Below are 26,900 nucleotides of genomic sequence, written 5' to 3'. Positions count from 1 at the left end.
GAGCCCCCCCAGGGACTGGATGGGCCTCAGGCCAGTCCAGACAGGGTCCTCAGGTTGGACACTGTGTGATGCCTGTGTCTTCCCACACGCAGGACATGGCTTCTCTCCATCCACTCCAGCAGCTTGTGCTGGTTCCGGGCCACTTACAGTCCGTATCCCAGTTCCTGCTTTCCCAGACCCCACCTGGGCAGCAAGGTAAGAAACGGGGTTTGCACATCGCCTGAATCCAGCAAAAGCTGCTGCTGCTGCTGAGTGTAGGGTATGGCTCAGGAGCTGCTAACCCCTCTGGTTTTAAGACTGGTTTGGGGCCGAGAATGCAGCTCCATCGGTAGAGCCCATGCTTAGCATGCATGAAGCCCTGGGTTCCATCCCAGCACTGCATGACCCTGGTGTAGTAGCAGTGTGCACTCATAATCATTCCCACCACTGGGGAGGTAGAATTTCAGAATTTCAGGGTCATCCTTGGCTAGTAATTGAGTTTGAAACCAGCCTGAGCTACATAACACCCTGTCTCAAAAACAAAACAAACAGCCAGGCGTGGTGGTGCACTCCTTTAATCCCAGCACCCGGGAGGCAGAGGTAGGAGGATCGCCGTGAGCTTGAGGCCACCCTGAGGCTACATAGTGAATTCCAGGTCAGCCTGGGCTAGAGTGAGACCCTACCTCGAACCCCCTCCCAAAAAAACCAACAACACATGCTTGTCCTCTTGCCTGGACCCGGGAAAGTCCCCTGCAGGTTTTCTCGAGGTTTCATCCCCTTCCCTGCTCCCCTTCCCTCCCCGCCTTCCGCTAGGACTTCACATGCTTGTGAGTGGAGGAGGGTGGTGGTCTAGGACAGGGACCCAGGCAACAGAGTACAAGTGAGTCTCGGTTTTTTTTAGGAAGTCTGTCCTAGACCTGGAGAGAGCTTTCCACCTTCTGGAAGCCTCACTGGTTCTGTTTAAGTGGAGCCACAGTGCCTCCCACAGGCCGTAGAAGCACTTTCGTAGGAGCAGTGCAGTCTCTGGCAGAGAAGTTCTTCCCAAGCTCTTCACCTGGCTCGGAGCAAACAGATCAAGCCCATAATAACACTAGATAATATTATTGCTCGATGCACTACGGGCTCTGCCCAGTTCTTTTCCTGGCGTATTCCTCGGAGTAACCTTTTACAGCAGGTAGTCACTTTATGCATCTGGTCACCTACTAGAAAATTCCACACCAGTCTGGGTGAGAACACGCTTTTAACCATCACCCTCCACCACCTCCTCACTCATCTCTGCCAAGTAGGGCTGAAAGTGTTGGAAGAAATATAAACTTTCAACGGCTACACAAATTCCCAGCAGTGGATTTGGAAATCCAGAATCTAAGTAAAAGTGACTGTGCTCCATCCTTAGCAGTTACCCAACTCACAGCCCTTCTATTTAGCTCCCAAGGCATGTCAGACTATCACTAGAATGAATGGGAACATATTTGAGTCTTTGAGTGTTTATTTTGGCTAAACAATGCACACCATACTCCCAGAATAGGAAAGAGAAGATAAGAGTTAGTTCAGTTTATTTTCAGAAGACTGCAGAGCGATATGGAAATGGCTGCGTGAGGAATGCCTGAGCTCAGTATATGACGGAAAGGAGAGAAAAATCATTTAAAATTTAAATTCAGAAACACTCACTGGCTTACAAAAAGAATGTATATATATATATGTAAACTGTCTATCTTTAGAAAACACCTGATGTCTCCAAACTTCCATTTCTTCCTCCATAAAAATGAGATGATAGTAAAACTGCAGCACAAGGTTACTTATTGAGAATTACTTGAGATAGAAGAGAAAAGGCTTTGTACAGCTCAGAATGCAGTATAAACGCATTAGGATAGCAATTAGTACTCAAGCCTCCAGATCCCCAGCCCAGGGTCCCTTCAAAGAGCTTTCTTGAGCCGGGCGTGATGGCGCACGCCTTTAATCCCACCACGCGGGAGGCAGAGGTAGGAGGATCACTGTGAGTTTGAGGCCACTCTGAGACTACGGTGTGAATTCCAGGTCAGCCTGGGCTAGAGTGTGACCCTAACTTGAAAAACCAAAAAAAAAAAAAAAAAAAAAAAAAAAAAGAGCTCTCTTACCTATTTATTTTACTAAGGGAAAACTATACTCTGACTTTTGGAGACTACCGAGCAGATGCCATACTTGAGTGAGCAGAGCAGCCTAGAGACAGCACACACTCCTAGGGGCTTGTCTGTGCTGGGTGATTGAGCTGATCTGTCCCCATGACTTGCTTGGCGATTAGGTGACCTCAGTCCTGTTGTGGGAGTAAGACGTATGGACTGCAGCTCTCAGGGGGGCAGGGGGTGGCTGCCTGTCACAGCTGCTAACCAGGCAGAATCCTTTCTGAACAGTTCTTGGACAAGGAAAAGTTCCCAGGCAGAGTATCACACAAGGATAGTCCAGACTACCCAAGGGAGTTTCCAGGCTGTCTCTCTCAGCCTTCCCTCCCAAATTATACAGTGGCGTGTCACCAGGAGCCTCTAACCAATGGCCCAGTGCCCTTCCAAGTGGCAGCATGGCACCATCTGCTCGCTCTGACCTTCTTGCCGATTCGGCGGGGCCTCAACATCCCAGCTGCTTCCCCTGCAGGCAAACTGAAATCCTCCACTCTCGCTGGGGCTCTCATAGTCACCCCTGTGTCCCTTCCCCTCTGGGCTCCTCAGCCTGCTAATCAGATCTCAGGTAGGGTGTCTTGACCCTCCTCAGCCCTTGTGCCTCTCCAGGCAGGCAGACAAGCCGAAGGACTGGTTTGGGGACAGCTGTTTACATCTGTTTATCCTGGTGTCTGGTTTGCCTCCACCTGTATGTGGCAATGTCTGGCAGTGCCAACGGGGCCTCTCCACAGGGCTTGAGGTGGGTTGTGGGACCTGATTAGGTTGCAGAGGGGAGGGGACAGTTAGTATGGTTCCAGTGTTAAGCTTGTTTTGCAGATGGCCTGGATTTTTTTTTTTTTTTTTTTGTCTGTTTGTTTTGTTCCTTTGTCCCTCCCCTGTCACCCAGGTCTGCAGCCGAGTCTTCTCTCCTTTCCACAGCAACAAAGCAGCCTCCTCCTGCCACAGACAGGGCCGGGCCTGGCCTCACAGGTAAGTGCCACACAGCACCTATTTCCTGTAGGCTTGTCTGCTCTGAGCAGACTTCTGCTCTTTGCCCCCCCCCACCCCCACACACACCCCTTTAGCAGGATACTTGTTCCTCTGGAAATAGCAAACAGCCAGAGAGTCTTTCTGTTGGCACCTGGGGAAAAGCAAGCTACAACCAGAGTAGGTGATTTGCCCGTTGTTGTCACAAGAATGACAGCAGGCTAGCCTGCTGCCTGCTCGGAACGCCTGACTCCAGTTCCTCTTTTCTCTCGCTCTCTCTCTCTCTCTCTTTTTTTTTTTTTTTTTTTTTTTTTTTTTGGTTTTTTGAAGTAGGGTCTCACTCTAGCCCAAGCTGACCTGGAATTCACTATGGAGTCTCAGGGTGGCCTCGAACTCACTGAAGTCCTCCTACCTCTGCCTCTCGAGTGCTGGGCTTAAAGGCATGCGCCACCACGCCCGGCTTGACTCCAGTTCTCTCGAGCATTGGCTTCACCTGTCTGAGATCCAGGACTCAGCCAGCTTCCCAGGGATGCCAACATGCCCCCCAATTCAGCCTAGAGAGCAGAGCAACATAACCAGTGTCTCACCTCAGGGCCACCCTTGCAGACTGTGTTCTGTAATGGGCTCATGAGGGGACAGGTGAACTGAGGCCCGGCAGACAGAGGGGACCCATGTGCGGAAATGCACGGATCACACATGACCTGTTTGCCAGCTGCAGCTTTGTATCAGGGTGTGGGGATTAAAGATAATAGCACAGGCTGCGTCTTAGCTACTCCTTCCCTCAGCCAGGCGCCCCTGGAAAGTTAATCACATGCACAGCTGCATGACTTGGTTCTACACGGAATGACCAGAAATGACCACAGAGACCTGTAGCGTCCTTTCTCTGGGCTATGATCCCCAGGGCTCGCTCACCAAAGGCTGGGGCTTCTCCGCATAGGAGGGGAAGCTCCACCTAGTGGTTGAAAGAAACAATGACACCCGCCTGACTGAGTTTGACCTGCAGCCTACTGCTTCCCAAGCCATCTGAGTCATAAACCCGGACCATGAGGGCCGAGAGCAGACCCAGTGTCTCTCTCACATCCAGGCTAAGGGCACATAGCCGGGTGACGGAGAGACATGCGAAGCCGATCCAGATCCTCCTAGCCGGGGTGCAGTGGTTGTGTCTATAGTCCCAGTTCCCCGTGAGGCACGGGTTACTTGTGCTCACGAGCTTGAGATCAGCCTGGGCAATGTGGAGAGGACCTTTCTCTTAAACAAACACACACACACACACACACACGCATGCATGCATACATACGCTCATATACACATTACACATACATTCATAAACAATCATCCTGGGGAATTTTAACAAGGGACAGTCACAGACACAAGAGCAGCTGGAATGAATGACGTCTAGGAAGTCAAGTCCATCCAGTTAGACAGTGGAATGGATGTGCACAGGGAGGAAGAAGACCTAGCAAAGAACTCAGAAAGTGTTTGGCAAAAGAATAAGTGAATGAACGAAAAGGAAGTTAAAGGAAGCTAAGAGTTTGCCCCGAGGCAAAGCCCCGAGGTCCGGGTTTCCTTTCCCCACCCCACTCCGTGTCCTTGTTAAATAGGACTCACTTGTGATGTCTGAAGCCACGCAGTTCTAAAAGACTCCTCCTGAGTCTTTCCTTAACTCGGCTGTCACCCCTTTGTGTTCTTCTTGTTCATTGTTGTCTCAATGGCAACCCCAAATACCTTGGGAAAGAGGAGTTAACTCTAAGAGAAAAGCTAAGAGGAAGGCGAGAGCAAACGGTTTCCCCATTATCTTCATGGGCAGTGGTCTCTGAAAATGGTGTTTGGGCCCCAAGGTCTGGACTGCTCTCCAACTTTGTGGAATAACTGATATCTCAAGATTAGATACATTCCTAACCCCAAATTGGCACAGCATGATTCTAGGTTGAAGGGTACATTTTTCTATGAAAACAGAAAGGAAAAGTTACCCCACAACCACAAACAAGATAGCACCTTGGGGCTGGAGAGATGGCTTAGCAGTTAAGGCACTTGCCTGTGAAGCCTAAGGACCCAAGTTTGATTCCCCAGTACCACGTAAACCAGATGCACATGGTGGCACATGCGCCTAAAGTTTGTTTGCGGTGGCTAGAGGCCCTGGCATGCCCTCTCTCTCTCTCTCTCTAATAAATAAATAAAACAATTTTTTTAACATTTTATTTATTTATTTATTTGAGAGCGACAGACACAGAGAGAAAGACAGATAGAGGGAGAGAGAAAGAATGGGCGCGCCAGGGCTTCCAGCCTCTGCAAACGAACTCCAGACGTGTGCGCCCCCTTGTGCATCTGGCTAACGTGGGACCTGGGGAGCCGAGCCTTGAACCGGGAGTCCTTAGGCTTCACAGGCAAGTGCTTAACCACTAAGCCATCTCTCCAGCCCAAATAAAACAATTTTTTAAAACACCTTGGGCAGGTATGGTGGTAGCAAATGCCTTTAATCCCAGCACTTGGGTGGCAGAGGTATGAGATTGCTATGAGTTCAAAGCCAACCTGAAACTACAGAGTGACTTCCAGGTCAGCCTGGACTAGAGTGAGTCCCTACTTAGGGGGAAAAAAAAAAAAAGATAGCACCTTGATTAAAATACTCTTTTTATTTTCAAAACTAGGGTCTTGCTCTAGCCCCGGCTGGCTTAGAATTCACTATGTAGTCTCAGGCTGGCCTCAAACTCACAATCCTCCTACCTCTGCTTCCCAAGTGTGAGATTAAAGGTCTGTGCCACCATCCCCAACACAGAAAGAGAGAATGAGTGGGTGTGCCAGGGCCTCTTGCCACTACAAATGAACTTCAGACACATGTGCCACTTGGTGCGTCTGGCTTTTACATGGATACTGGGGAATCACTCAGGCCTTTAGACTTTACGGGCAAGCACCTCAATCACTGAGCCATCTCTTCGGCCCTAGAATACTTTTGATTAAAATCACAACACTTGCGGTGGTGCATGCCTTTAATCCCAGCACTCGGGAGGCAGAGGTAGGAGGATTACCGACAGTTCAAGGCCACCCTGAGACTACATTGTTAATTCCAGGTCAGCCTAGAGCAAAGTGAGACCCTACCTTGAAAAAAAAAAAACATCACAACACTCTTTATACATGGGGGCTCATACCTGTGAACACAGCACTCAGGCAGCTGAGGCAAAAGGACCATGAGGTTCAAACCAGCCTACCTAACACATAGCAGGACCTCTCTCTTTTGCTTGCTCACTTGCTCTGTGTGTGTGCAAAATAAATTCACGACACTCTTATGAAGGAAAATCATGTTGCAGGACTCATAAGAGTTTGACATTGGACAGGACTTCTGTTAGCATCTTGAGTTCCTGAATGCTTTCTGTTATTTTCAGTCAGCCAGTACCTCTGTCCCCTTGCTCTGTAGAAAACAGCAGGCAGGGGAAATAACCTTTTGCTTGTCCCATGCTGAGCTCCCTGGACATAGTCCTGCCAGCTCCTTTTATGGTGGAAAGCTGTCAGGAGGAAATAATCTGGCCAGAGTTTATGAGTCACAGACAAAACCCTGAGAGGCCACCCTCCTGCCCTGCTCCCTGACATTGCTACCCCAGGTGTCTCAGCTATTTCCTCCTGCTTCATAGAAACTCCAACCTCTACCTCCACCCACCCCCACTGCAAAATAAATAGGATTTGGTGTCTGGAAAGACCCACCACCCTCTAAGGGGACCTATTAGTAACAAACACCATGGACCACTGCTGGGATTGTTCAATCTTTGTGGCTCAGTTTGGCATGTGTTCCCCAACAGGCAGTCGGGCGCCCCGGGCTGCCGGGATCCTCTTTAGAACCCCATCTGGAAGTATCACAGCATCTCCCGGTGCCTAAGCATCTACCAGGGCCTGGAGGGACGGATGAGCCCAGTGACCTGGAGGAGCTCGAGAAGTTTGCCAAGACCTTCAAGCAAAGGCGCATTAAGCTGGGCTTCACACAGGTTTGCTTTGAGGGAAGGAGATCAAAGTCCAGTTGCATGAGGAGGACTGGACTTCCCAAGTACAGCTTCTGAGAGCATCCCAAGGCTTGTTTGTAGTAAACCCATCACGTTCACGTTCCCTGTGACTCGGGTACAGTTGCCAGTGCAAATGAAACTGACAGCAATGTGATGGAAGAAGAAGGAAGGTCAGGCAAGGACACACACAGTCTATCCAGAGTATATGGAGAGAGACAAACTAGGTCTCCACCCTAGAGGAAAAAGACCTGGGAAGGTGCTAAGGCCATGCCAGGTGCTCGGGGTTCTGACTGTCTAGGGTGGTGGGGAGTATGAGAAAAATGGAGACATCTGTCTCATCTTCCTCTCTCTCTCTCTCTCTCAATATCCTGCACAGGGAGATGTGGGATTGGCTATGGGAAAGCTGTATGGCAACGACTTCAGCCAGACTACCATCTCACGATTTGAGGCCCTTAACCTGAGCTTCAAGAACATGTGCAAACTCAAGCCACTGCTGGAGAAGTGGCTGAACGATGCAGGTGGGTGATGGGTAAATGAGAAATGAACTTGGAAGCTGGCAAAAAGGATCCCCCAGGGCAGATTTGAAGGGCTTGTCTGTGGTGGGGCCTCATGGGGACAAATTATAATAACCTTTTTTTTTTTTTTCATCCCAAGTCTGATATGAACTGAGAAATAATACACATGAGGCAAGTAAGCAAAATTGAAAATGTTAGCTTCATTACTGAAGGAGCTCTTTGGGAGAATGTGGCTTCAGGTCTTTGGCCATGACAACTTTGCCCCTACACCTGACCCAACATTACATTTCCTGCTCCAGATGCTTATACCTCAGAACAACGCCTTGCAGACCAAGTTGCATTACTCTTTTTATTATTTTTATTTATTGATTTGGTAGAGAGAGAGAGGGAGGAAGATAATGGGCATGCCAGGACCTCCAGCCACTGCAAACGAACTCCAGATGCATGTGCCACCTTGTGCAGCTGGCTTACGTGGGTCCTGGGGAATCAAACCTGGATCCTTTAACTTTGCAGGCAAGCACCTTAACAGCTAAGCCATCGTTCCAGACAAAGTTGCTGTTATTCTAATTGCTATGTAGGATAGTTCTAGGTCAAGGGCCAGGGCAGAAGGTCCTGTGGGCTCTCACTAGGACAAAGAAGGAGCAGGCCAGGCACCAGGTAGGTCTTTACCTGGCTGCTCTGGAGCAGGTGTCAGCTGACCGGCAGTTGGCTCCAATCATCCAATCAGAGCTGGTCGGGAAAGTCTGACAGCAGGACAGGCTCATGCGGATCGAGGCTTGTCAGGAGGTCAGGGGTGTAAAACAAGGGAGGGGGAGGTGTTTACAGCCATGAGTGGGAGCAGAGGAGAGCGCAGGGCAGATTTCCTGACATCCGGGTCAGGTGATTCTTTGTTTGCCAGGGGTGGGGGGCTGGCCTTCCCTTACAGGAGAATCATCAGCACCCCTGGTCTCTACCCAGAAGCTGCCAGTAGCACCTGCCCTACCTCCCCAGTTGAGACACCTCAGAATATTTCTAGACATTGCCAAGTGTGTCCAGGGAGTGGGGGTGCTGCAGAATGGCCCTCCATTGAGAACCCTGGCCCAGGTGGAGAAGCAGCCTTGCAGTCAGGTTAGCACCGCTGGCAGAAAACACCTGACCAAGAGCAGTTTGTGGGGAACAAAAAGGTTTATTTTGGCTTACACACTTGAGGGGAAGCTCCATGATGGCAGGGAAAAGGATGGCATGAGCAGAGGGTAGATAGCACCTCCTGGCCAACATCAGATGGGCAACAGCAACAGGAGAGTGTGCCAAACAATGGCAAGGGGAAACCGGCTATAACACCCATAAGCCCATCCCCCAACAATACACTGCCTCCAGAAGGCTTCAATTCCCAAATTGCCACCAGCTGAGGACCTAGAATTCAGAACACATAAGTTTATGGGGGACACCTGAATCAACCACCACAAGAAGGGAAGGAGCCCATCTCCAGAGACAGGCTCTGTTCAGTGAATATAGGGGTTAGTGGTCACCCCTGTGGAAAGAGCAGGAGGGGCAGGTGGATAGCCAGGACTCTGATCCTCATGGAAGCTGCCAATCCCCCTCCCCCGACACACACAGAGCATGTGAGCGAGCAAAAGGAAGTCCCCTCCACACCACATTATCCCTGTGACAGCTTTTTATTTATTTATGTTTTATTTATTTATTTATTTATTTATTTTTGGGTTTTCGAGGCAGGGTCTCACTGTGGCCCAGGCTGACCTGGAATTCGTTATGTAGTCTCAGGGTGGCCTCAAACTAATGGCGATCCTCCTTTCTCTCCCTCCTGAGTGCTGGGATGAAAGGCATGCGCCACCACGCCCAGCTGCAACAGCTTTTTTTAAATTTGGAAAGAGAAAGAAGGAAAATGGGCATGCCAGAGTCTCCAGCCACTGCAAACGAACTTCAGATGCTTATGTCACCTTGTGTATCTGGCTTTTACATGGGTACTGGGGAATGGAACCTGAGTCCTTTGGCTTTGCAGGCAAGCACCTTAACCACTAAGCCATCTCTCCAGCCCATGAGACAGCTTTCTTCGAAGCATCCAAGTAGAACACTTATCAGTACCTCCTAGAATTGTTGGGAAAAGACTTTGCAGGTTATTTTCAGTGTTGCTCCTCCTGGCTCCATGCTTGATTCCTCTCTGAGGTGTATCCCCTTCCCCCCACCCCAAGCCCTGGCTCCATCCGGATACTCATAGGCAAATGACTTCAACACTAGCATTCTGCCACCAAGTGCCAGAGCTTTGCACTTAAAGTGCAGATGCCATTTGACTCAGTATTCACATGCCTGCTTATCTATAAAACAGGCCAGTAAGTATGACTCATACAAACTCTGCCTGTGCCACTCACCCACACAGGCCTCCAATGTCTGGGCATCTCTGAGCCATGACTGCAAACACTGGAGATTCTGTGATGGGAGGTTCAGAGGACCTTTGCTCTGAGAAAACAGGGAGAAAGTAGGACGCAGTCTGACCTAGGTTCTCTGATGGGGTCAGGGTGAGGACTGGTCCTTGAACATGCCCCTGCAGAATGCATGCGACCTCAGCTCTTTTCTGGGCAGTGGGCTCAGCAGAGTCTGAGTTTCCTTTGTTTCTTCACGTCCCTCAGAGTCCTCCCCATCAGACCCCTCAGCAAGCACGCCCAGCTCCTATCCCACCCTCAGCGAAGTGTTTGGCAGGAAGAGGAAGAAGCGGACCAGCATTGAGACCAACATCCGCCTGACTCTGGAGAAGAGATTTCAAGATGTGAGCAGCTTTCTTGGGTGGAAGCGGTTGGGCCAGCTTGTATAGGGGGGCCAGGGGCCAGTGCAGGCTCCTGGGCACCACTTCCAGCTTTCACCTATCTGAGAAATGTTACACAGAAGGGAAATTGCCAACTCCAGTCACCTAGGTATTTTAATGGAAGGCTGCCATTCATCCAGAAGTCTAGAAAATTCTCTTCATCAAACCTTCTCCCTCTGACATTTATCTGGGGCTCATTGTTGCTCTCATTGAGAGATACAAGCAAAGAATGTAGGGTCCCAGAAAAGAATATATTTTTGTATATAGTTGTGGTGCAGGATAAAAGCAAAGATGTTGTATACAGGTTATCTTCTTAGAAGTAAATCTTGATTTTCAAGTTAAAAATGTAATAAATGTTTCCAGGCATGGTGCCACACACCTTGAATCCAAGCTCTTGGGAGGCAGAGGTTGTAGGCTCACTGTGAGTTCGAGGCCATTCTGGGACTACAAAGTGAGTGTCATGTCAGCCTGGGCTACAGTGAGACCCTACCTTGGAAAATTCAACAACAAAGCCGGGTGTGGTGGCGCATGCCTTTAATCCCAGCACTCAGGAGGCAGAGATAGGAGGATCGCTGCCGTGAGTTCAAGGCCACCCTGAGAATACAGAGTGAATTCCAGGTCAGCCTGGGCCAGAGTGAGACCCTACCTTAAAAAGCAAAAAAAAAAAAAAAAAGAAAGAAAGAAACAATAACAACAAAAAAGATAATAAATATTCACTGTAAACAATTTAGAAAACAAGGAGAGGGAAATAAAAAGAAAATAGAGTCTATCCCCAATATCTCTTTTTGGGTGAGTTTTTGCTTGTTTGTTTGTTTTGGGTTTTGGGAATCAAGTCTAGGGCTCTTCCACTGAGCGACACCCCAAGCCCTTTGTTTTGCTTTGCTTCTTAAGACAGGGTCTCCCACTGTAGCTCTGGAGAGCCTGTATATACTTCAGTATGTAGCCCAGTCTGGCCTCAAACTCACAGTAATCCTCCCGCCTCAACCTCACAAATGCACCACATCTAGATTCCCATTGCCTTCTGAATGCATTTTCTTTTTCCTTTTATTGCATGCACGTGTAAACGCTTGTGACTGTATTGTGCATATTTCTGCACTTACAACAAAAGTATAGTCTTGGGTTGGAGAGATGCTTGAGTGGCTAAGGCTCTTGTCTGCAAAGCCACAGAACCCAGGTTCGACTCCCCAGGACCCATGTAAGCCAGATGTTCAAGGTGGCACATGCTTCTAGATTTCATTTCCAGTGGCAAGAGGCCCTGTCATGTCTGGTTCCCTCCCTGCCCCGTTTCTGTGTCTTTAGTATGGTGCTGAGCTAGTATGTGGAAGCAATGAGCCCCTGTGGGATCTAGGGTTAAGAAGAGGGAAACAGAGATGAGGGCTGATGCTTCTGAATGGGCTCCTCAGGTTCCAGCCCCCAGGGCCTCTCGGTACCACACAGTGCTGAGTGCAGCCCCGCAAACCCCAGCTTCCAAGAGTGCTGCCCTCCAGCAGATCCTGCAGGGTTGACAGGCTCACTGGCTTGATGGCTGCATCCTGCTCCCAGCAGAATATAAGCTGAGGTCCCTTTCTTTTGTTCTTTCTTTCTTTCTTTAAAAAAAGTGATCAAGCCGGGCATGGTGGCGCATGCCTTTAATTCCAGCACTTGGGAGGCAGAGGTAGGAGGATCGCTGAGAGTTCAAGGCCACCCTGAGACTACATAGTGAATTCCAGGTCAGCCTGAGCCAGAGTGAGACCCTACCTCGAAAAAAAAAAAAAAGTGATCAAACCATTTTATTTTTATTTATTTATTTATTAGAGTGAGAAGAGAAAAAATGGGCCACACCAAGGCCTCTAGCCAATGCAGCCACTGCAGCCATGTGCACCATGTGCATCTGGCTTAAGTGAGTTCTGAAGGATCAAACCTAGGTCCTTAGGCTTCACAGGCCAACACCTTAGCTGCTAAACCATCTCTCCAGCCCAGTCCCTTTCTTTTTTAGGGTTCTTAGAGCAGCACAGTTAAGGGAGAGTTTTTGAAGTGAGGAGAAATGGAGCTCAAGCCACAGACCAGGAAAGAGGTCAGAAGGAAAGAGTGATGACCTCATATTAAGTACAGCTATCCTGCAGACTTAAAGTCTGAGAATTTTAGCTTCCTCATTTCCTAAGAAGAGATGTCAAGGGAAAAGGTTATACAGAAGGACTCAGAGAGGATTTTGTATCCTCAGGAGCCTACCTATACCCCACAACTCACCTTTGGAACCTTCCTTGTAGAAGTGTCCCTGAGGGAAAGAGTGTGGGGACAGGCTTATCTTTAGGGCACTTCTTAATCTGTGTCAGCCCTGTGCTTGGCAATACACGTACTTTTTCATGTAGCCCTCACCACTGAACTACATGGTAGGCACTTGGACTCATTTCATAGACAGTAAGACTGAGGGGGTGAGGTACTGTCCTAAGGGCGCACAGTGTATAGATGTGAGAAAGCCACAGTGTGCCACCCTGGCTCTGCCCTTAAAGCTCTTGATACAAATATTCAATCCAATGTGTTTGGAATATCTAATCTTCACCCTTAATTCCTGACCACATTGTTCCTTTGTCCTATAGAACCCCAAACCCAGCTCAGAAGAGATTTCCATGATTGCAGAACAGCTTTCCATGGAGAAGGAGGTGGTGAGGGTCTGGTTCTGCAACCGAAGGCAAAAGGAGAAGCGAATCAATTGCCCAGTGACCACACCCATCAAGTCACCCATCTACAACTCTCGGCTGGTAAGTGGCCAGGGGTCAGACTGCCTACCAAGCACAGAGGGGGACATGATGCCTGGGGGGACAGAGTCTCCTGCATACTAGAAGATGGTGGTTAGGAGTGGAAGGAATGTAGTACACGAATAAGCAAAAAAAAAAAATATATATATATATATATATATATGCAGCATATAAAAATATATAATTAACATAATGAAGAGTAAAGGGACAGAAAGTGATGAAGGCATATTTTTTTAAACAGGGAGGTCTGAGAGCCCCTCTCAGATTATAGAGCACTGGAGTGGAAATCTAAAAGTTGTAAGGGAATGGGATACATGAATATCCAGGGGAAAGGGTATTGGAGGCAGAGGGACCATGTTGCAGTCAGGTTGCATTGCTGACAGAAATCGCTTGACCAAGAGCAACTTTTGGGAAAAAGGGGTTTATTTTAGCTGACAGACTCGAGGGAAAGCTCCATGATGGCAGGGGGAAATGAAGGCATGAGCAGAGGGTGGACATCACCTCCTCACCAACATCAGGTGTATAACAGCAACAGGAGAGTGTGCCAAACACTGGCAAGGGGAAACTGGCTATAATACCCATTAGTGTGTCCCAACAACACACTGTCTCCAGGAGGTGTTAATTCCCAAATCTCCATCAGCTGGGAACCTAGCATTCAGAACACCTAAGTTTATGGGGGACACCTGAATCAAACCACCACAGATCACTTGGAAGCACATAGAAGCAACAGGAAGCAGAAGAAGTGAGAGAAGTAACATGCAGTAGACCCCCCATTGTCTTGGAGTCCATTGAAAAGACCTTGGATGTCAGATGACTAAAGTCAGAAGGTACTACAAAGACCTAGGCAAAGGAAGTCCTAGCTAATTGACATGGATGACTGTATGGACAATAACTGGTGGAAAGCCGGAGACCAGCTAGGAGACTTACAACTATGAAGCTGAAAGTGGAGGAGGCTTGGACTGGCAAAGAAAGGGAGATGTCATTGGATTCCGGATATATTTCAATTATGGAGCCAATGAGATATGCTAATTGCTCAGGTATCAAATTTTAGGAAAGAAGTAAGGTAGACTGAAAAGGTTTGGGAAACTAAGCAACTAGCTCGAAGGCTCTGCCATTTTATTTTTGGTTTTCCTAGTGTTTTGTTTTGTTTTCAAAAAAAAAAAACAGGTTCTCATCTGGAGACATGGCTTAGTGATTAAAGTACTTGCCTACAAAGCCTCATGACCTGTGCTTACTTCCCCAATGCCCAAGTGAAGCCAGATGCACAAAGTAGCACATGAATTTGGAGTTTGTTTGCAGTGGCTAGGGGCCCTAGCATGCAATTTCTCCACCCCTCCACCCTCCCCCCCCCCCCCCGTTTGCAAATTTTTTTTTTTTTTTTAAAGAAACAGGCTCTGGATTAGCAGTTAAGGCACTTGCCTGCAAAGCCAAAGGACCCAGGCTCAATTCCCCAGGACTCATATCATATAGGCCACATGCACAAGGTGGCACACGCATCTGGAGTTTGTTTGCAGCAGTCCATTCTTTTCCTCTCTCTCTCAAGGAAATAAAATAAAATTTTTAAAAAAAGAAACAGGTTTTCTTGTAGCTCAGGCTGGCCTCTAATTTAATATGTAGCTGATGATAACCTAGAACTTTAAAAAATATATTTTATTTATTTATTTGAAAGCAGAGAGATACAGAGAGAGAGAGAGAATGAATGTTCTAGGGCTTCCAGCTGCTGCAAACAAACTCCAGATGCATGCTCCACTTTGTGCAGCTGGCTTACATGGGTCCTGGGCAATCGAACCAGGTCAGCACCTTAACCACTGAGCGATCTCTCCAGCCTGATAACCTAGAACTTTTCGTTTTTTGTTTTTTCTTTTTTTTTGTAATTAAGTAGAAATTTTGTATGGACACATCATGTGCTGGTACCGTCAATTCCCTCCTCCTTTCCCCCATTCCACTGAGGGCCCTTCTCGGTGGGATTGCTGGTGTTCACCATGGGGTTGTTGGTTATGTGTTGTTAGAGCAGCGCCTAGGACTTCTGATCCTCCTGGTGCTATCTCCCAACTTCTAGGACTGTAGGCTTGTACTCCTGGTATATGTGGTACTGAGGATTAACCCAGCACTTCATGCACTCTCCCAACTGAACTAAACCTCCAGCCCTGTTTTTCTTTTTTTGTGGTTGTATATATATTTTTCTCCCCCTTCCCCTTCCTGCATATACATATATGTATGTGTGTATGTATATATGTGTATGTATATATATATGTATGTATATATATTATATATATATATATATATATATATATATATATATATATATATATATATATACACACTTTGAGACAGGATATATGTAGCCCAGGCTAGCCTTAGTCTCTCAATATAATCCTTATGCTCCTGATCCTTCTACCTTAGCTTCCTGAATTTTGAGATTATAGCCATGTACAATCATGTCTGGTGACTTGTTTTGTTTTGTTTCTTGAGGTAGGGTCTCACTCTAGCCCAGGCTGACCTGGAATTCACTATGTAGTCTCAGGGTAGCCTCAGTGATCTTCCTACCTCTGCCTCCCAAGTGCTGGGATTAAAGACATGAGCCACCATACCCAGACATTTTTTTTTCCTCAAGGCAGTGTCTCAAGTTAGCCCAGGCTAACTTGGATCTCACTCTGTACTTCAAGTCTGACCTTGAACGCACAGTGATCCTCCCACCTCTGCCTCCAGAGTGCCGGGATTAAAGACATGTGTCACCACACCCAGCTGGCACTGACATTTTTTTATGATGTGAAGACAGCATGAAGAGCAGGCTTGAGGGACAAAAGAGTTGAGAATTGGGGCTGGTCATATCAAGTGACACATACCTACTAGCCATCCAAGAGGCATGCCAAGTAGGGAGTAAATCTTTGACTCTGGTGTTCCAGGAAGAAGCCAGGGCTGGGACTAATTTGAGGTTCTAAGCAGACATGGAGGTTTGAGGATTAGGAAGTGTCATCTCCATCCAAGGAGCAATGGAACCAGAAGGGTGAGAGGGACGAGGTTCTTTTCCATCTTTGGGGACAGTGATGGCTAAAGGACAAGGAAGCAGGGGATGCTGGTTCCCTGGAGTCTTCTAGCGCTCTGGGGTGTTTGCAGGGCACAGCAGTTACATAAACCCCCATGTTGATTTTTCACCCAACATTCACTGACATCTATATACTGGCCTCTGTGCCCAGTGCTGGAGATACAAAGATACACACCATTCATCCCCCCACCCCAAGGCCCTCACTGCCTAGCAGAGAAGACGTACAAGTAAACAATGATAAACAACAGGATCATTTCTCTATGAGACCTTCAGAGCAGCAGCTAGTACACCTTGGGAGGGGGTGGCTGGGAAGGTTTCCCCAAGGAGGTCATTAAGACCTGAGCTGAGTCTGTAAGGATGAGAAGTGGGAGGCTGGAAAGTGTGTGAAGAAGCTCTCTCCAGGGGAAGTGCGAGAATGGTGGCTGGCATGTGGAAAAATACATGGCTCATTCACGGAACTGGAGGGGATTCCGCATAGAAGGATGCCAAGAGGCAAGGCTGGAACAGAACAGCATGGCATACTAATACAGTAAAGGATTGTGGGAATCACTGAAGGATTTTTGTTTCGTTTTGTTTTGTTTTGTTTTTTGTTTTTCAAGGTAGGGTTTCGCTCTAGCTCAGCCTGGCCTGGAATTCACTAGGTAGTCTCAGGGTGGCCTCGAACTCATGACTATCCTCCTACCTCTGCCTCCCGAGTGCTGGGATTTTATGCAGGGCGCTGGCATGGTCACATTTGCTGCAGGATCAAGCGTGGCTTGAGTAGCACACTATTGCAGACATTACTTCTCTCTGGTATCCAGTAGAGAAACAATGAGGACAAAGCAAGCCCATGTGCTAAGAGAGCAGAGGAGAGTGAGGGAATTCTGTTAGTGAGTGAGAATGGATGGAGGGAAGGGAGAAGGGAGAGTGGTGAAGGAAGGAGCGTCCCAGGGGTAACTCTGAGGGTTCACACTGGGCTGGCTGATGAGATGGGAGTACTGCCACAGGTGCCACAAACGAATGGGAGGAGCTGGTCTGAGAGCAGGGCAAAGGGACCCTCCATTTCTCTGTCTCATGATGACGTAAGGTGAGGCCTGAGGGACCATCCCTAGGAACTTGGAATTCTGGGTATGGTGGTCAGAAGAAGAGCTGGGATGGATTAGCAGGCTCACAAGAACACAGGTGGCAGTGGAACTCTTGATTGAGGAGGAGTTCTGGTATGGATGAAACAAAGAGGGAAAGCCTACTTCCAAACCCAGGGGATACCAGAAACTGAGAAGGAAAAGCCAGAGAAGAAAAGAAACTGCAACCAAGTACATGCCAGAGGTCTAGACAGGCATGAGCCCCACAGGAGCATTATGGGAATACAAAGGAAAGATAACCAAGTCAAAACAGGGGCCACGAGGGTGGAGCTCCTAATTTGTTGGAAGAACACACTAGAAATTAGCAAAGAGTAGCTCACCAGGCAGACAGAATAGCCTATGAGAAGGCATTTAATTATAAAACATCAAGCCGCCTTTGGAGAATCCCACACACTTCAGTCTGGCTGGAGCCGTGAGTTTGGGATAAGAAATGAGAGACAATGATGACAACTGGATCATGACAGACATGGGTGCTACATCACCCTAAAAGCTATGAAGAGCTATGGGATAGTCTAGGCAGGAGACAACATGGTAGCCATTCATTGTGGGTCCTTTAAACAGTCACTGTATATTTAGTTCTGGGGGGCTATTGTCTTTACAACATGTATGTGATCCCTGCCTACAGTCTAGCAAGGAAAGGAGACACTGAATACATGCTGTCTGTGTATCTTCAGTAAAGATGTATGGGGATTTGAGGCACCTAACCTAGTACAGAGTGCTAAAAGCTCCTCTAATAAGTGATGTTTAGGGCTGGAGAGATGGCTTAACAGTTAAGGCACTTGCCTGCAAAGCCTAAGAACTCATGTTTGAAACTCCAGGTCCCATGTAAGCCAGATGCAAAATGATACAAACGTGCAATGTCATACATGCACACAAGGAAATGATGTTGAGAGCCAGGCATGGTTGGTGCACACCTTTAATCCCAGCACTGGAGAAGCAGAGGTAGGAAGGCCGTGGTGAGTTTGAGACTACATAGTGATTTCCAGGTCAGCCTGGGCTAGCATGAGACCCTACCTTGATAAACCAAAATAAAATTAAAAAACAAAGAAATGATGTTTAAACTGACCCCAGAATAGTGAATGTCACCACCAACATGAATGGGGGAAGCAAGGGCAGAGTGGGAAAGCAGTGTAGGGCAGAACATTTTAGGAAAGGGAAAGAGTATGCAGAGGTGCTGAGGGGTGGGGATGGGGGAGAAGGAACAGAAGGACTGGGATGGGTGGAAACTGGGGAGGTTGCAATGGTAGGAAGGGCTGGGTCAAGGAGGGTATTGCAGGATCTCAGGAGGAGCTTTATTCATGCCAGGAGAGCCATGAGATCTTTAGTGCTTTGGTTTGAGCAGATAGGAAGCAAGTTCTTATGCTGGTTTATTCCCCCCAGAGACAACATGGGAACAGATGGGGAAAAGCCTTTCTGGTCATCAGTCTTCCTTTAGCATGTGTGTTCTGGGCACCTGTCAACATATGGGTCCTCTAGAAGGCATTAGGGATACAGCAGGCATCACCCCGCTCTCATGAAGCCTGCAGCTGGGTAGTGAGGAAGAGAAAGACATGAACTAAACAGACATACTATGACTTGTGATGTTGCATGACTTTCCCTGGGAAGACATAAACACATCGGTTCACCCTCAGACAAACTAAAGAAATAGGAGACCAAAGAGATGATCCTACATAGTAAGTTTAACCAGGGTTACTTACAGAAGCAAGGGCACTTTATGGGTAGCTTTGCCACCAAAAAGAGTCTCTCACCCACCTGCAGCAATTGTTAACTGCTTATTTAACCAACCCCTGAAGAGGAGAAGGGCCCATGGACCAACTTCTGAGTCTCCTCATGAGTCTACTCCCACATCCATGAGGGAAAGTTAGTGGGCTCAATCTTGTGAGGGTCTTGGGAGGGTAATCACAGCTGCTGTGATTTCAAGATGATGTCATGAAGGAAGATGATAAAGAACATTTTCTGGGGGCTGGAGAGATGGCTTAGCAGTTAAGGCACTTGTCTGTGAAGCCTAAGGACCATATCCGATTCTCCAGATCCCACGTAAGCCAGACACACAAAGGTGAGGCAAGGGCAAGGTCATACATGCCCACTAGGTGGTGCAAGTGTATGGAGTTCAATTTCAGTGGCTGAGGCCCTGGCACACCAATTCCCCCCCACCCTCTCTCAATCAAAAATTAAAAAAGAATCTCATCTTTTCCTCCAGTCTCAATAAGATGAGGATGGGTATGTTAGGTTTCTGATATGAAGTAATCTCCAAGACAGGTAGTTATTTTAGAAAAATTTAAGAGATAGAGCCAGGTGTGGTGGGGCATGCCTTTAGTCCCAGCACTCAGGAGGCAAAGGTAGGGGTAGAAGGATCACCGTGAGTTCAAGGCCACCCTGAGACTACATAGTGAATTTCAGGTCCGCCTAGACTAGAGTGGACTCTACCTTGAAAAATCAAAAAAAGAAAAGAAAAGAAAACTTTAAGAGACAGAAATTTGACACAGCATGGGTCTCGAATGCTCAAGAACCTGGGTTCAATCCCCAGCATTGTGGGGGGAGCACAATGGTACTGACCCGTGTAGACAGCGTTTTTTTTTTTTATTTTTTATTTTTTTTAGCGTTTTGATAGCATATTTATAACAAACTAAAAAGGCAGGGCACTGTGTTGATATGTATGTGTGTTTACAAATGCACCTCCTATCTTCAGAAGGAAATGGAAGGAGCTGGTCACAATGACTACATGCCTTATTATTTCTTTGAAAACAACAAATTTCTTGGGTGTGGCAGCTGGGAGGGAAAGTAGAGGTGACTGATAACATCTCTCAGCGCTCCTCCCAAACTGTCCCACGCCTGCCTCCACCCTTCATGGGCCCTTGGCCCACTGAGGAGGCTCATTGTAAAAGGAAAGATAAGTGGAAGCAGGAGAACCACTGCAGCTTCATTAGGAAGTGAGGACAAAGTGCATCCTGTCAGGAGGCCACAGTCCTTCCCAATGGAGGAAGGAGGACTGTCAAGTCATAGATATCTGAGCAGGGCCTCTAAGTCAGGATCCTTTGAAAATCATGGGCAGAGCTTCCCCTGTTAACCTAAGAAAAGTAAGGGGAATAGAAACAGGCAAAACTTCAGGTCAAAAGAAGAGTTAAAAAGCATTTAGAAGCCGGGCGTGGTGGTGCACGCCTTTAATCCCAGCACTCAGGAGGCAGAGGTGAGAGAATCACTGTGAGTTCGAGGCTACCCTGAGACTACATAGTGAATTCCAGGTCAGCCTGGGCTTCAGTGAGATCCTACTTCAAAAAATAAAATAATTGTGATGGGGAGGTAATATGATGGAGAATGGACTTTCAAAGGGGAAAGTGGGGGGGGGGAGGGAGGAAATTACCACGGGAATTTTTTTTATAATCATGGAAAATGCTAATAAAAATGAAAAAAAAATAAAATAAAATAGCATTCAGCGCTGAAAGGCAGTCTGTAGCCTTTTCCTTCAGGAAGCAAGGGAGCCACACTTAACAAGATGGCATGCTTTGCTAGCTGCTCGGTGGGAAGCTTTACTGTCATTATCTCCATCACTCTTAATTAAAAGAACTATCAGGGAGGTGTCGCTATTTTACAGATGAGAAAACCACGGGGTTGGGTAACTGGTCATAGTCATGAAGATGGTGAATGATGGAGACAGGTCTCACACCTACATCTGTCCACTCTTGTTAGGAACACCTTGCTCTAAGAGAGTCTTTGTGAGGTCTTTGTGAAAGTGCCTAAACTGCATGGGCAGTTAAACGCTGTTATTTCAAGTCCCTCCCTCCCTCTGTCCCTTCCTTCCTTCCTTCCTTTCTTTGTTTTATAGGTTTTGTTTTGTTTTGTTTTGTTGGAGACAGAATCTTGCTATGTATCCTGGCCTGAAACTCACCATGTAGCCCAAACTGGCCTCAAACTTTCAGTAGTCCTCCTGTCTCAGCCTCCAAAATTCTGGGATTATAGGTGTATGCCACCACAGGCTTCTTAAATTCCTTTCTTACTCAGAGCTGATGGGCAAAATGAGAAGCTCCAGAGACTTGTTCAGCGCCCCCACTGCCTCCGGAGAGGACTTGCAATGAAAGTCCATCCTCAGGGGAGGCCTGAAGCAGGGTTGCTAGTGTTAACATTCTGCTGCCCAAAGCCCAATGTTGTTTGAGAAAGAAGAAATGACTGGAAGTGGGTTAGTCTGCAGGAGCAGGTCCTCAGAGGCTTGCTCCTCTCGCCACCAAGGCAATCGGGAAAGGCGGCTTTCAGCCTGGCGGTACCAGAGAAACCTTGCCAGGAGCCCAGCCCCAGCGGGGGGTGGGGAGAGTGTCCGCACCAGGGAACATCTGGAGCCAAGCGGAAGTGGAGCTGGATGGCGGTACATGATTCAGAGACCTTCCTGCGAAGCAGAGAATGGGAGTGGAGGTCACTGGGTAGGAGATCATCCAGGAAGCCAAACCTGACCTCTGCCCTGTGCGGCACAATGTCCTAGGAGAAGGCCAGAGGCCAGAGAAGGGAGCAGGACTGGGTATTTGAAAGCCTCTCTTGCTTTTTCAGGTCTCTCCCTCGGGATCTCTGGGCCCCCTGTCTGTCCCTCCTGTCCACAGCACCGTGCCTGGAACCGGTAAGCTTTCCAGTGAGGCTTCTGGATACCAGCCCCAGAATTCATTTATGGTACAGATAAAAAGACTGAAAAGCAGCAGCGTTCACTAGCTGTATCTTGAAGGCCATTAAAGTCTGTGCTGGGAAACTCGGGGTTCCATGATCACGTAAGTTTGGGAAATACTGGGTTAGCAAAATTTAAACAAGCAAGTGTTTGTTTTCATTGTAAGCACAGTACTTCTCAGCGCTCCAGGGCATGATGCGTTTCAACGGTGCGCTGCGCCAAAAGCCCGAGGACTTAGGCAGGGATTTCCAAACTGATTTTTCTACAGAACTGTGTTTTACAGTACCTGCAGCATTTCAACGAACTAAATAGGGTGACTGTATGTCCAGGTGCCCCCACAGCCGCCCCAGTGGCTACCTCAGATGCTAGTATGATTACCAATATGCTGGCTTATCTGTTGTTTTTAAATCTTAGTCTGATCAAATACGTGCCATTCTATTCATGGACATGGTTTGAGAACCGAAAACCTAAGCATTCTATTCAGTCCACATCTACCATTACAGAGGAATGGAAGGAGGTTTGCAGAAGTGCAGCCAGCTGGAACAGGCCTCAGTGGCCTGGGATCAAGAGGAGGCTTGAGTCTCCATAGTCCCTGGCCAGTATGTTTTCACAGGGACCACACGCTGCCTTTACTTGGTAGCTTCAGAGAGCTAGAGTCTGGCAGTCACAATGCTCCCAAGTTTGCTGCTTCTCCTGCCTCACATTCTTCTCCCCTCCTGCCTCTTGGTCTGAGCTACATCTGCCCAGCCCAGGGTGTGTCCTGGAGTAGGATGATTTTGGCATCTGTCCTCCTAGCATTTGGCAAGTTTTGGACTTGCAGAACCAGCCCCACTGCTCTGAGAGCCTGGGCTGCAGAGAGCACTTGCAATGAAAGCCTCTCTGGGGGTGGGCAGGCAGGTGGCCGTAGATGTTGACAGAGCAGGAGGTGGGCAGATGGGTGGAGGTATAGAGAGGGTGAGTACCCTTTGGGGATCCACCAGGAAATCGAGTGTCAGAAGGGCCATGTCATAAGGTCCTCGGGTCCAGGAGCATTGTTTTGACTTTGTTTTTGCCTCTCTTTGTCCTCAGTAACGTCATCCTGTTCCCCTGGGAACACCAGCAGGCCTTCGTCTCCTGGCTCAGGACTCCATGCCAGCAGCCCCACAGCATCTCAAAATAACTCCAAAGCACCAATGAACTCCTCCTCCAGCTTTAACTCCTCAGGGTAAGTGGTGGGGGGAGGGAGGCGGAGTGGAGAGCCAGACTGGACTGCGTCCCTAGGGAATGCGGATTTGAAAAGAAGCTACAGCCAGTGAGTCCTGGCAAGGGGTTGATGTCAACAAAAGCCAAAATTTCCATCCTTGCTTTGATGGTGGAAATTTCCAAACGTTCCTGTCAGAAAGGACCAGGTCCTTTGCTGGGCTTAGGAGTGCTCCGCTCCATGACAGGAACTCATGTCACGGGGGTGTTCTGCCGAGAGCCTAGAGCTGAGGCATAAAGCACCCCTTGCACTTCAGGTATGGCTGGTATAGGGAGACAGAAAAGAGGTGCCCAGGTCTGTCTTCCACTCCCTTCTGGAGCACAGCAGAGCAGGCAGCCTCCCGAGCTGAAGAAGCTGGTGTGAAAGTGCTGTTAGAACGGACGACTTGAGAGGCCGCCCTGCTCCAGAACAGAGCAGGGGTTTGACAGTGGGACAGAGTTGGAGGCCTCGTGGGCTACATAGTGAGACCCTGTCTCAAAGCAGCCTGGCATGGTGGCGCACGCCTTTAATCCCAGCACTAGGGAGACAGAGGTAGGAGTATCACAGTGAGTACAAGGCCATGCTGAAACTACATAGCGAATTCCAGATCAGCCTGAGCTAGAGTGAGACCCTACCTCAAAAAAACAAAAAAAAAAGCCCGTCGTGGTGGCGCACACCTTTAATCCCAGCACTTGGGAGGCAGAGGTAGGAGGATCGCCGTGAGTTCAAGGCCACCCTGAGACTACAGAGTTAATTCCAGGTCAGCCTGCACCAGAGTGAGACCCTACCTCAAAAAACCAAAACCAAAAACAACAACAACAACAAAAAAAAAAAAACCAAAAAACATGCAAACCAAATAGCTAACACACTTGAAGACTTATATATGGGAAGAGATGAATCCATGTAACCAACTCTAGGCAATTCAGCATGATACCAGTTTCTACTGGGCAGATATCACATAGCCCAGAAAGTTAGAATTTCCATGGTAGAGGGAAGAATAGGGAAAAGGGGCAAGGAAGACCCTAATACTAGTAGTTTTTAAAAATGTTTAGAAATGACATCAAAATAAGAGGGACTAGTTGGAAAGAGCCAGAGGTTCAGTTGAGGTGCGGGTGGTAGGACACATTGCGTGTATATGTGGAGGTTATCAATAAAAAATTAAAGAATGTGCCAGGTTTGGTGGTATACACCTTTAGTCCCAGGGATTTAATACCCAAGGAGGCTGAGGTAGGAGGATCACTGTGAGTTTGAGGCCAACCTGACTATATAGAGAATTCCAGGTCAGCCTGGCCTAGAGAGAGAACCCACCTCAGAAAGAAGGGGGGGAGGGCTGGAGAGATGGCTTAGCAGTTAAGCGCTTGCCTGTGAAGCCTAAGGACCTCGGTTCAAGGCTCGATTCTCCAGGACCCACATAAGCCAGATGTACAAGGTAACACATGCATCTGGAGTTTGTTTGCAGTGGCTGGAGGCCCTGGTGTGCCCATTCTCTATATATTTGCCTCTCTCTCTCTCTCTCTCTCTATCTATCTATCTCTCTATCTCTCTTGCTCTTAAATAAAAATGAACAAAAATTTTTTTATTATTATTACTTATTTATTTGAGAGCGACAGACATAGAAAGAGGCAGATACAGAGAGACAGAGAATGGGCGTGCCAGGGCCTCCAACCACTGCAAACGAACTCCAGACGTGAGCGCCCCTGTACATCTGGCTAGCATGGGTCCTGGAGGATTGAGCCTCGAACCGGGGTCCTTAAGCTTCACAGGCAAGCGCACTTAACCACTAAGCCATCTCTCCAGCACCCCCCAATTTTTTTTAAAGTTAAAGAATGTTTTGTGAATATTTCATGTGCCATAAAATTCACCATTTTACAGTGTATAATTCTGTGGTTTTTGTGTGTTCACAAAGTTGTGCAGCCATTAGCATCATCTAATTCCAAATGCTTTCATCACCCCCTAAAGAACTCTTCTGCCTGTCTGTCAGTAGTGACTCCTCACTCCCAGCCTTGCCTGCCCCGTTAGTAACTTTGGGCTTGGCCTTTCCTTTCTTCCTTCTAGATCTTGGTACCGCTGGAATCATCCCACCTACCTCCACTGAGACCAAAATGTTCCTCCTACTCTGCCTGGCCCCAGGTCCCCACTGGGAGGAAGAAAGTCATGGCTTCTGGGTATGGACAGACTACATTCAGAAGAGTGGAAGAAAAGCCCCCTGTGGATGAGTGAACCCACACTCTTGCTTTCGGCAGGAGCGAGGGCCTTGGAGAGCCACGCTGTGATGGAAGCCGCTGCTGACTGCTCAGGCTCTTGACGGCGCCCCTGCCAGGAGTCCGCCAGCCTCACCTTCCTCGCCTGCAGCCTGCCTTCTCACCCCAAAGGTTTTGGTCCTCAGGGCCACTTAGTCTCTCAGAGAAAAAAAGACATCCTGCCGCTATTCTTCAACTCACCTTTGGCCTGGGGACAGCCATTTACCTGGTGGCCAAACTACCGAAAGGAAGATAAAGGTTTTTGATTCTGACCTCAACGACATTCCCCAACTGACCCCCAAATCCATAGAAAGATGGGAGGCAGATGTTTCCATCAAAGCCTTGTTTTCTCTGACCCGCAAAGATTTCCCACTGTCTCTCCATTTTTTTGTCCATTTTTTTTCTTTTGAGACTCACTTTCTTTTCTACAACCAGATCCCTTCATTCTTGCGTCCTGAGTTCCTTCCTCTTTGCAGATTGCTGAGCCACGCTCTGGGTGGGTCGCTCCACTCCCTGGTGCTCTCATTTTGTCTACATCTACCCCCGAATTCAAGAACATCTGTTCTTTCTCCCTGTGTTTCTCCTTACTCCCTCCTTTCTCCTGGCTGCAAAAAAGGGAAGAATCCAAGAGCAAACCCATAGGGATGAGATTGGCCACATATTTGTACATAGCCTTTTTTTGTTTTTGTTTTTCATTATGATCTTTTCTCCTTAATGTGTAACTTTCTACCAAAATGCTTAACTCAGGTGTGAATTTTGAAGACGTCTCTGTAATATTTTATCAACTTAAAAAAGGGAAAAATACCAAAGTATGAAATACTTCCACAGAGTTCCCACATGAGCTGAGACTGATAACTTTTGGGGGAACATTTTCGGTAGAGTTTCCTTTGTGGGCCAGTGTGTAGACTGTAACGAGAAGCCATCCCAGCATGGTAACATTTAAAAAGAAAAAAAAAAAAATCAACAGGAAACGGTTGAGATTCAAAGGACTATATTTCTAAATAAATTTGTATAGTGATGATATTACTTATTCCACTCATAGTAAGAGAAGGATTTGTTACTAGGGGGTGGAATGTAAGTTGTATACAATGGAATGGGTTGGATAAAATGATTCCACTTGGAACATGAAACATATCACCTCTTAACTGGATACTAAAAATGACATATATTAATACTGATTTCAGAACAGCTTAGCTTTCTTACTCTTTTGTAAATTTTTTTTGTTTATTTTTATTTATTTATTTGAAAGCAGCAGACAGAGAGAGGAAGAGGCAGATAGAGAGATTGGGTGCGCCAGGGCTTCCAGCCACTGCAAACGAACTCCAGATGTGTGCGCCCTCTGGTGCATCTGGATAATGTGGATCCTGGGAAACTGAACCTCGAACTGGGTTCATTTGGCTTCACAGGCAAGTGCTTAACCGCTAAGCCATCTCTCTAGCCCAGCTTTCTTACTCTTGAGAGCAGGACAAGAAAGTGTTCCTTATTCTATAGGCAAGAGAAA

General features: G+C 47.7%; 1 protein-coding gene across 1 annotated transcript in view; it reads left to right on the top strand.

Annotated features, from left to right (window-relative positions):
* The window catches only part of Pou2f3 (POU class 2 homeobox 3), a 110,791-nt gene extending 84,418 nt beyond the window's left edge, over positions 1-26,373 (top strand). Inside the window, exons 5-13 of the mRNA XM_045146059.1 lie at positions 93-195; positions 3,016-3,098; positions 6,884-7,066; positions 7,458-7,599; positions 10,221-10,357; positions 12,970-13,131; positions 21,832-21,898; positions 23,009-23,144; positions 25,215-26,373. Coding sequence (XP_045001994.1) covers positions 93-195; positions 3,016-3,098; positions 6,884-7,066; positions 7,458-7,599; positions 10,221-10,357; positions 12,970-13,131; positions 21,832-21,898; positions 23,009-23,144; positions 25,215-25,254 — 1,053 coding nt within the window. The 3' untranslated portion in view covers positions 25,255-26,373. The remainder of the gene's footprint in view (positions 1-92; positions 196-3,015; positions 3,099-6,883; positions 7,067-7,457; positions 7,600-10,220; positions 10,358-12,969; positions 13,132-21,831; positions 21,899-23,008; positions 23,145-25,214) is intronic.
* The last annotated feature ends 527 nt before the right edge of the window (positions 26,374-26,900 follow it).

The sequence above is a fragment of the Jaculus jaculus genome, chromosome 3, assembly GCF_020740685.1.
Source record: "Jaculus jaculus isolate mJacJac1 chromosome 3, mJacJac1.mat.Y.cur, whole genome shotgun sequence".
Taxonomy (NCBI): Eukaryota; Metazoa; Chordata; class Mammalia; order Rodentia; family Dipodidae; genus Jaculus; species Jaculus jaculus.
Note: the sequence above shows the minus strand (reverse complement) of the source record. Positions and strands in the feature narration are given on the sequence as shown.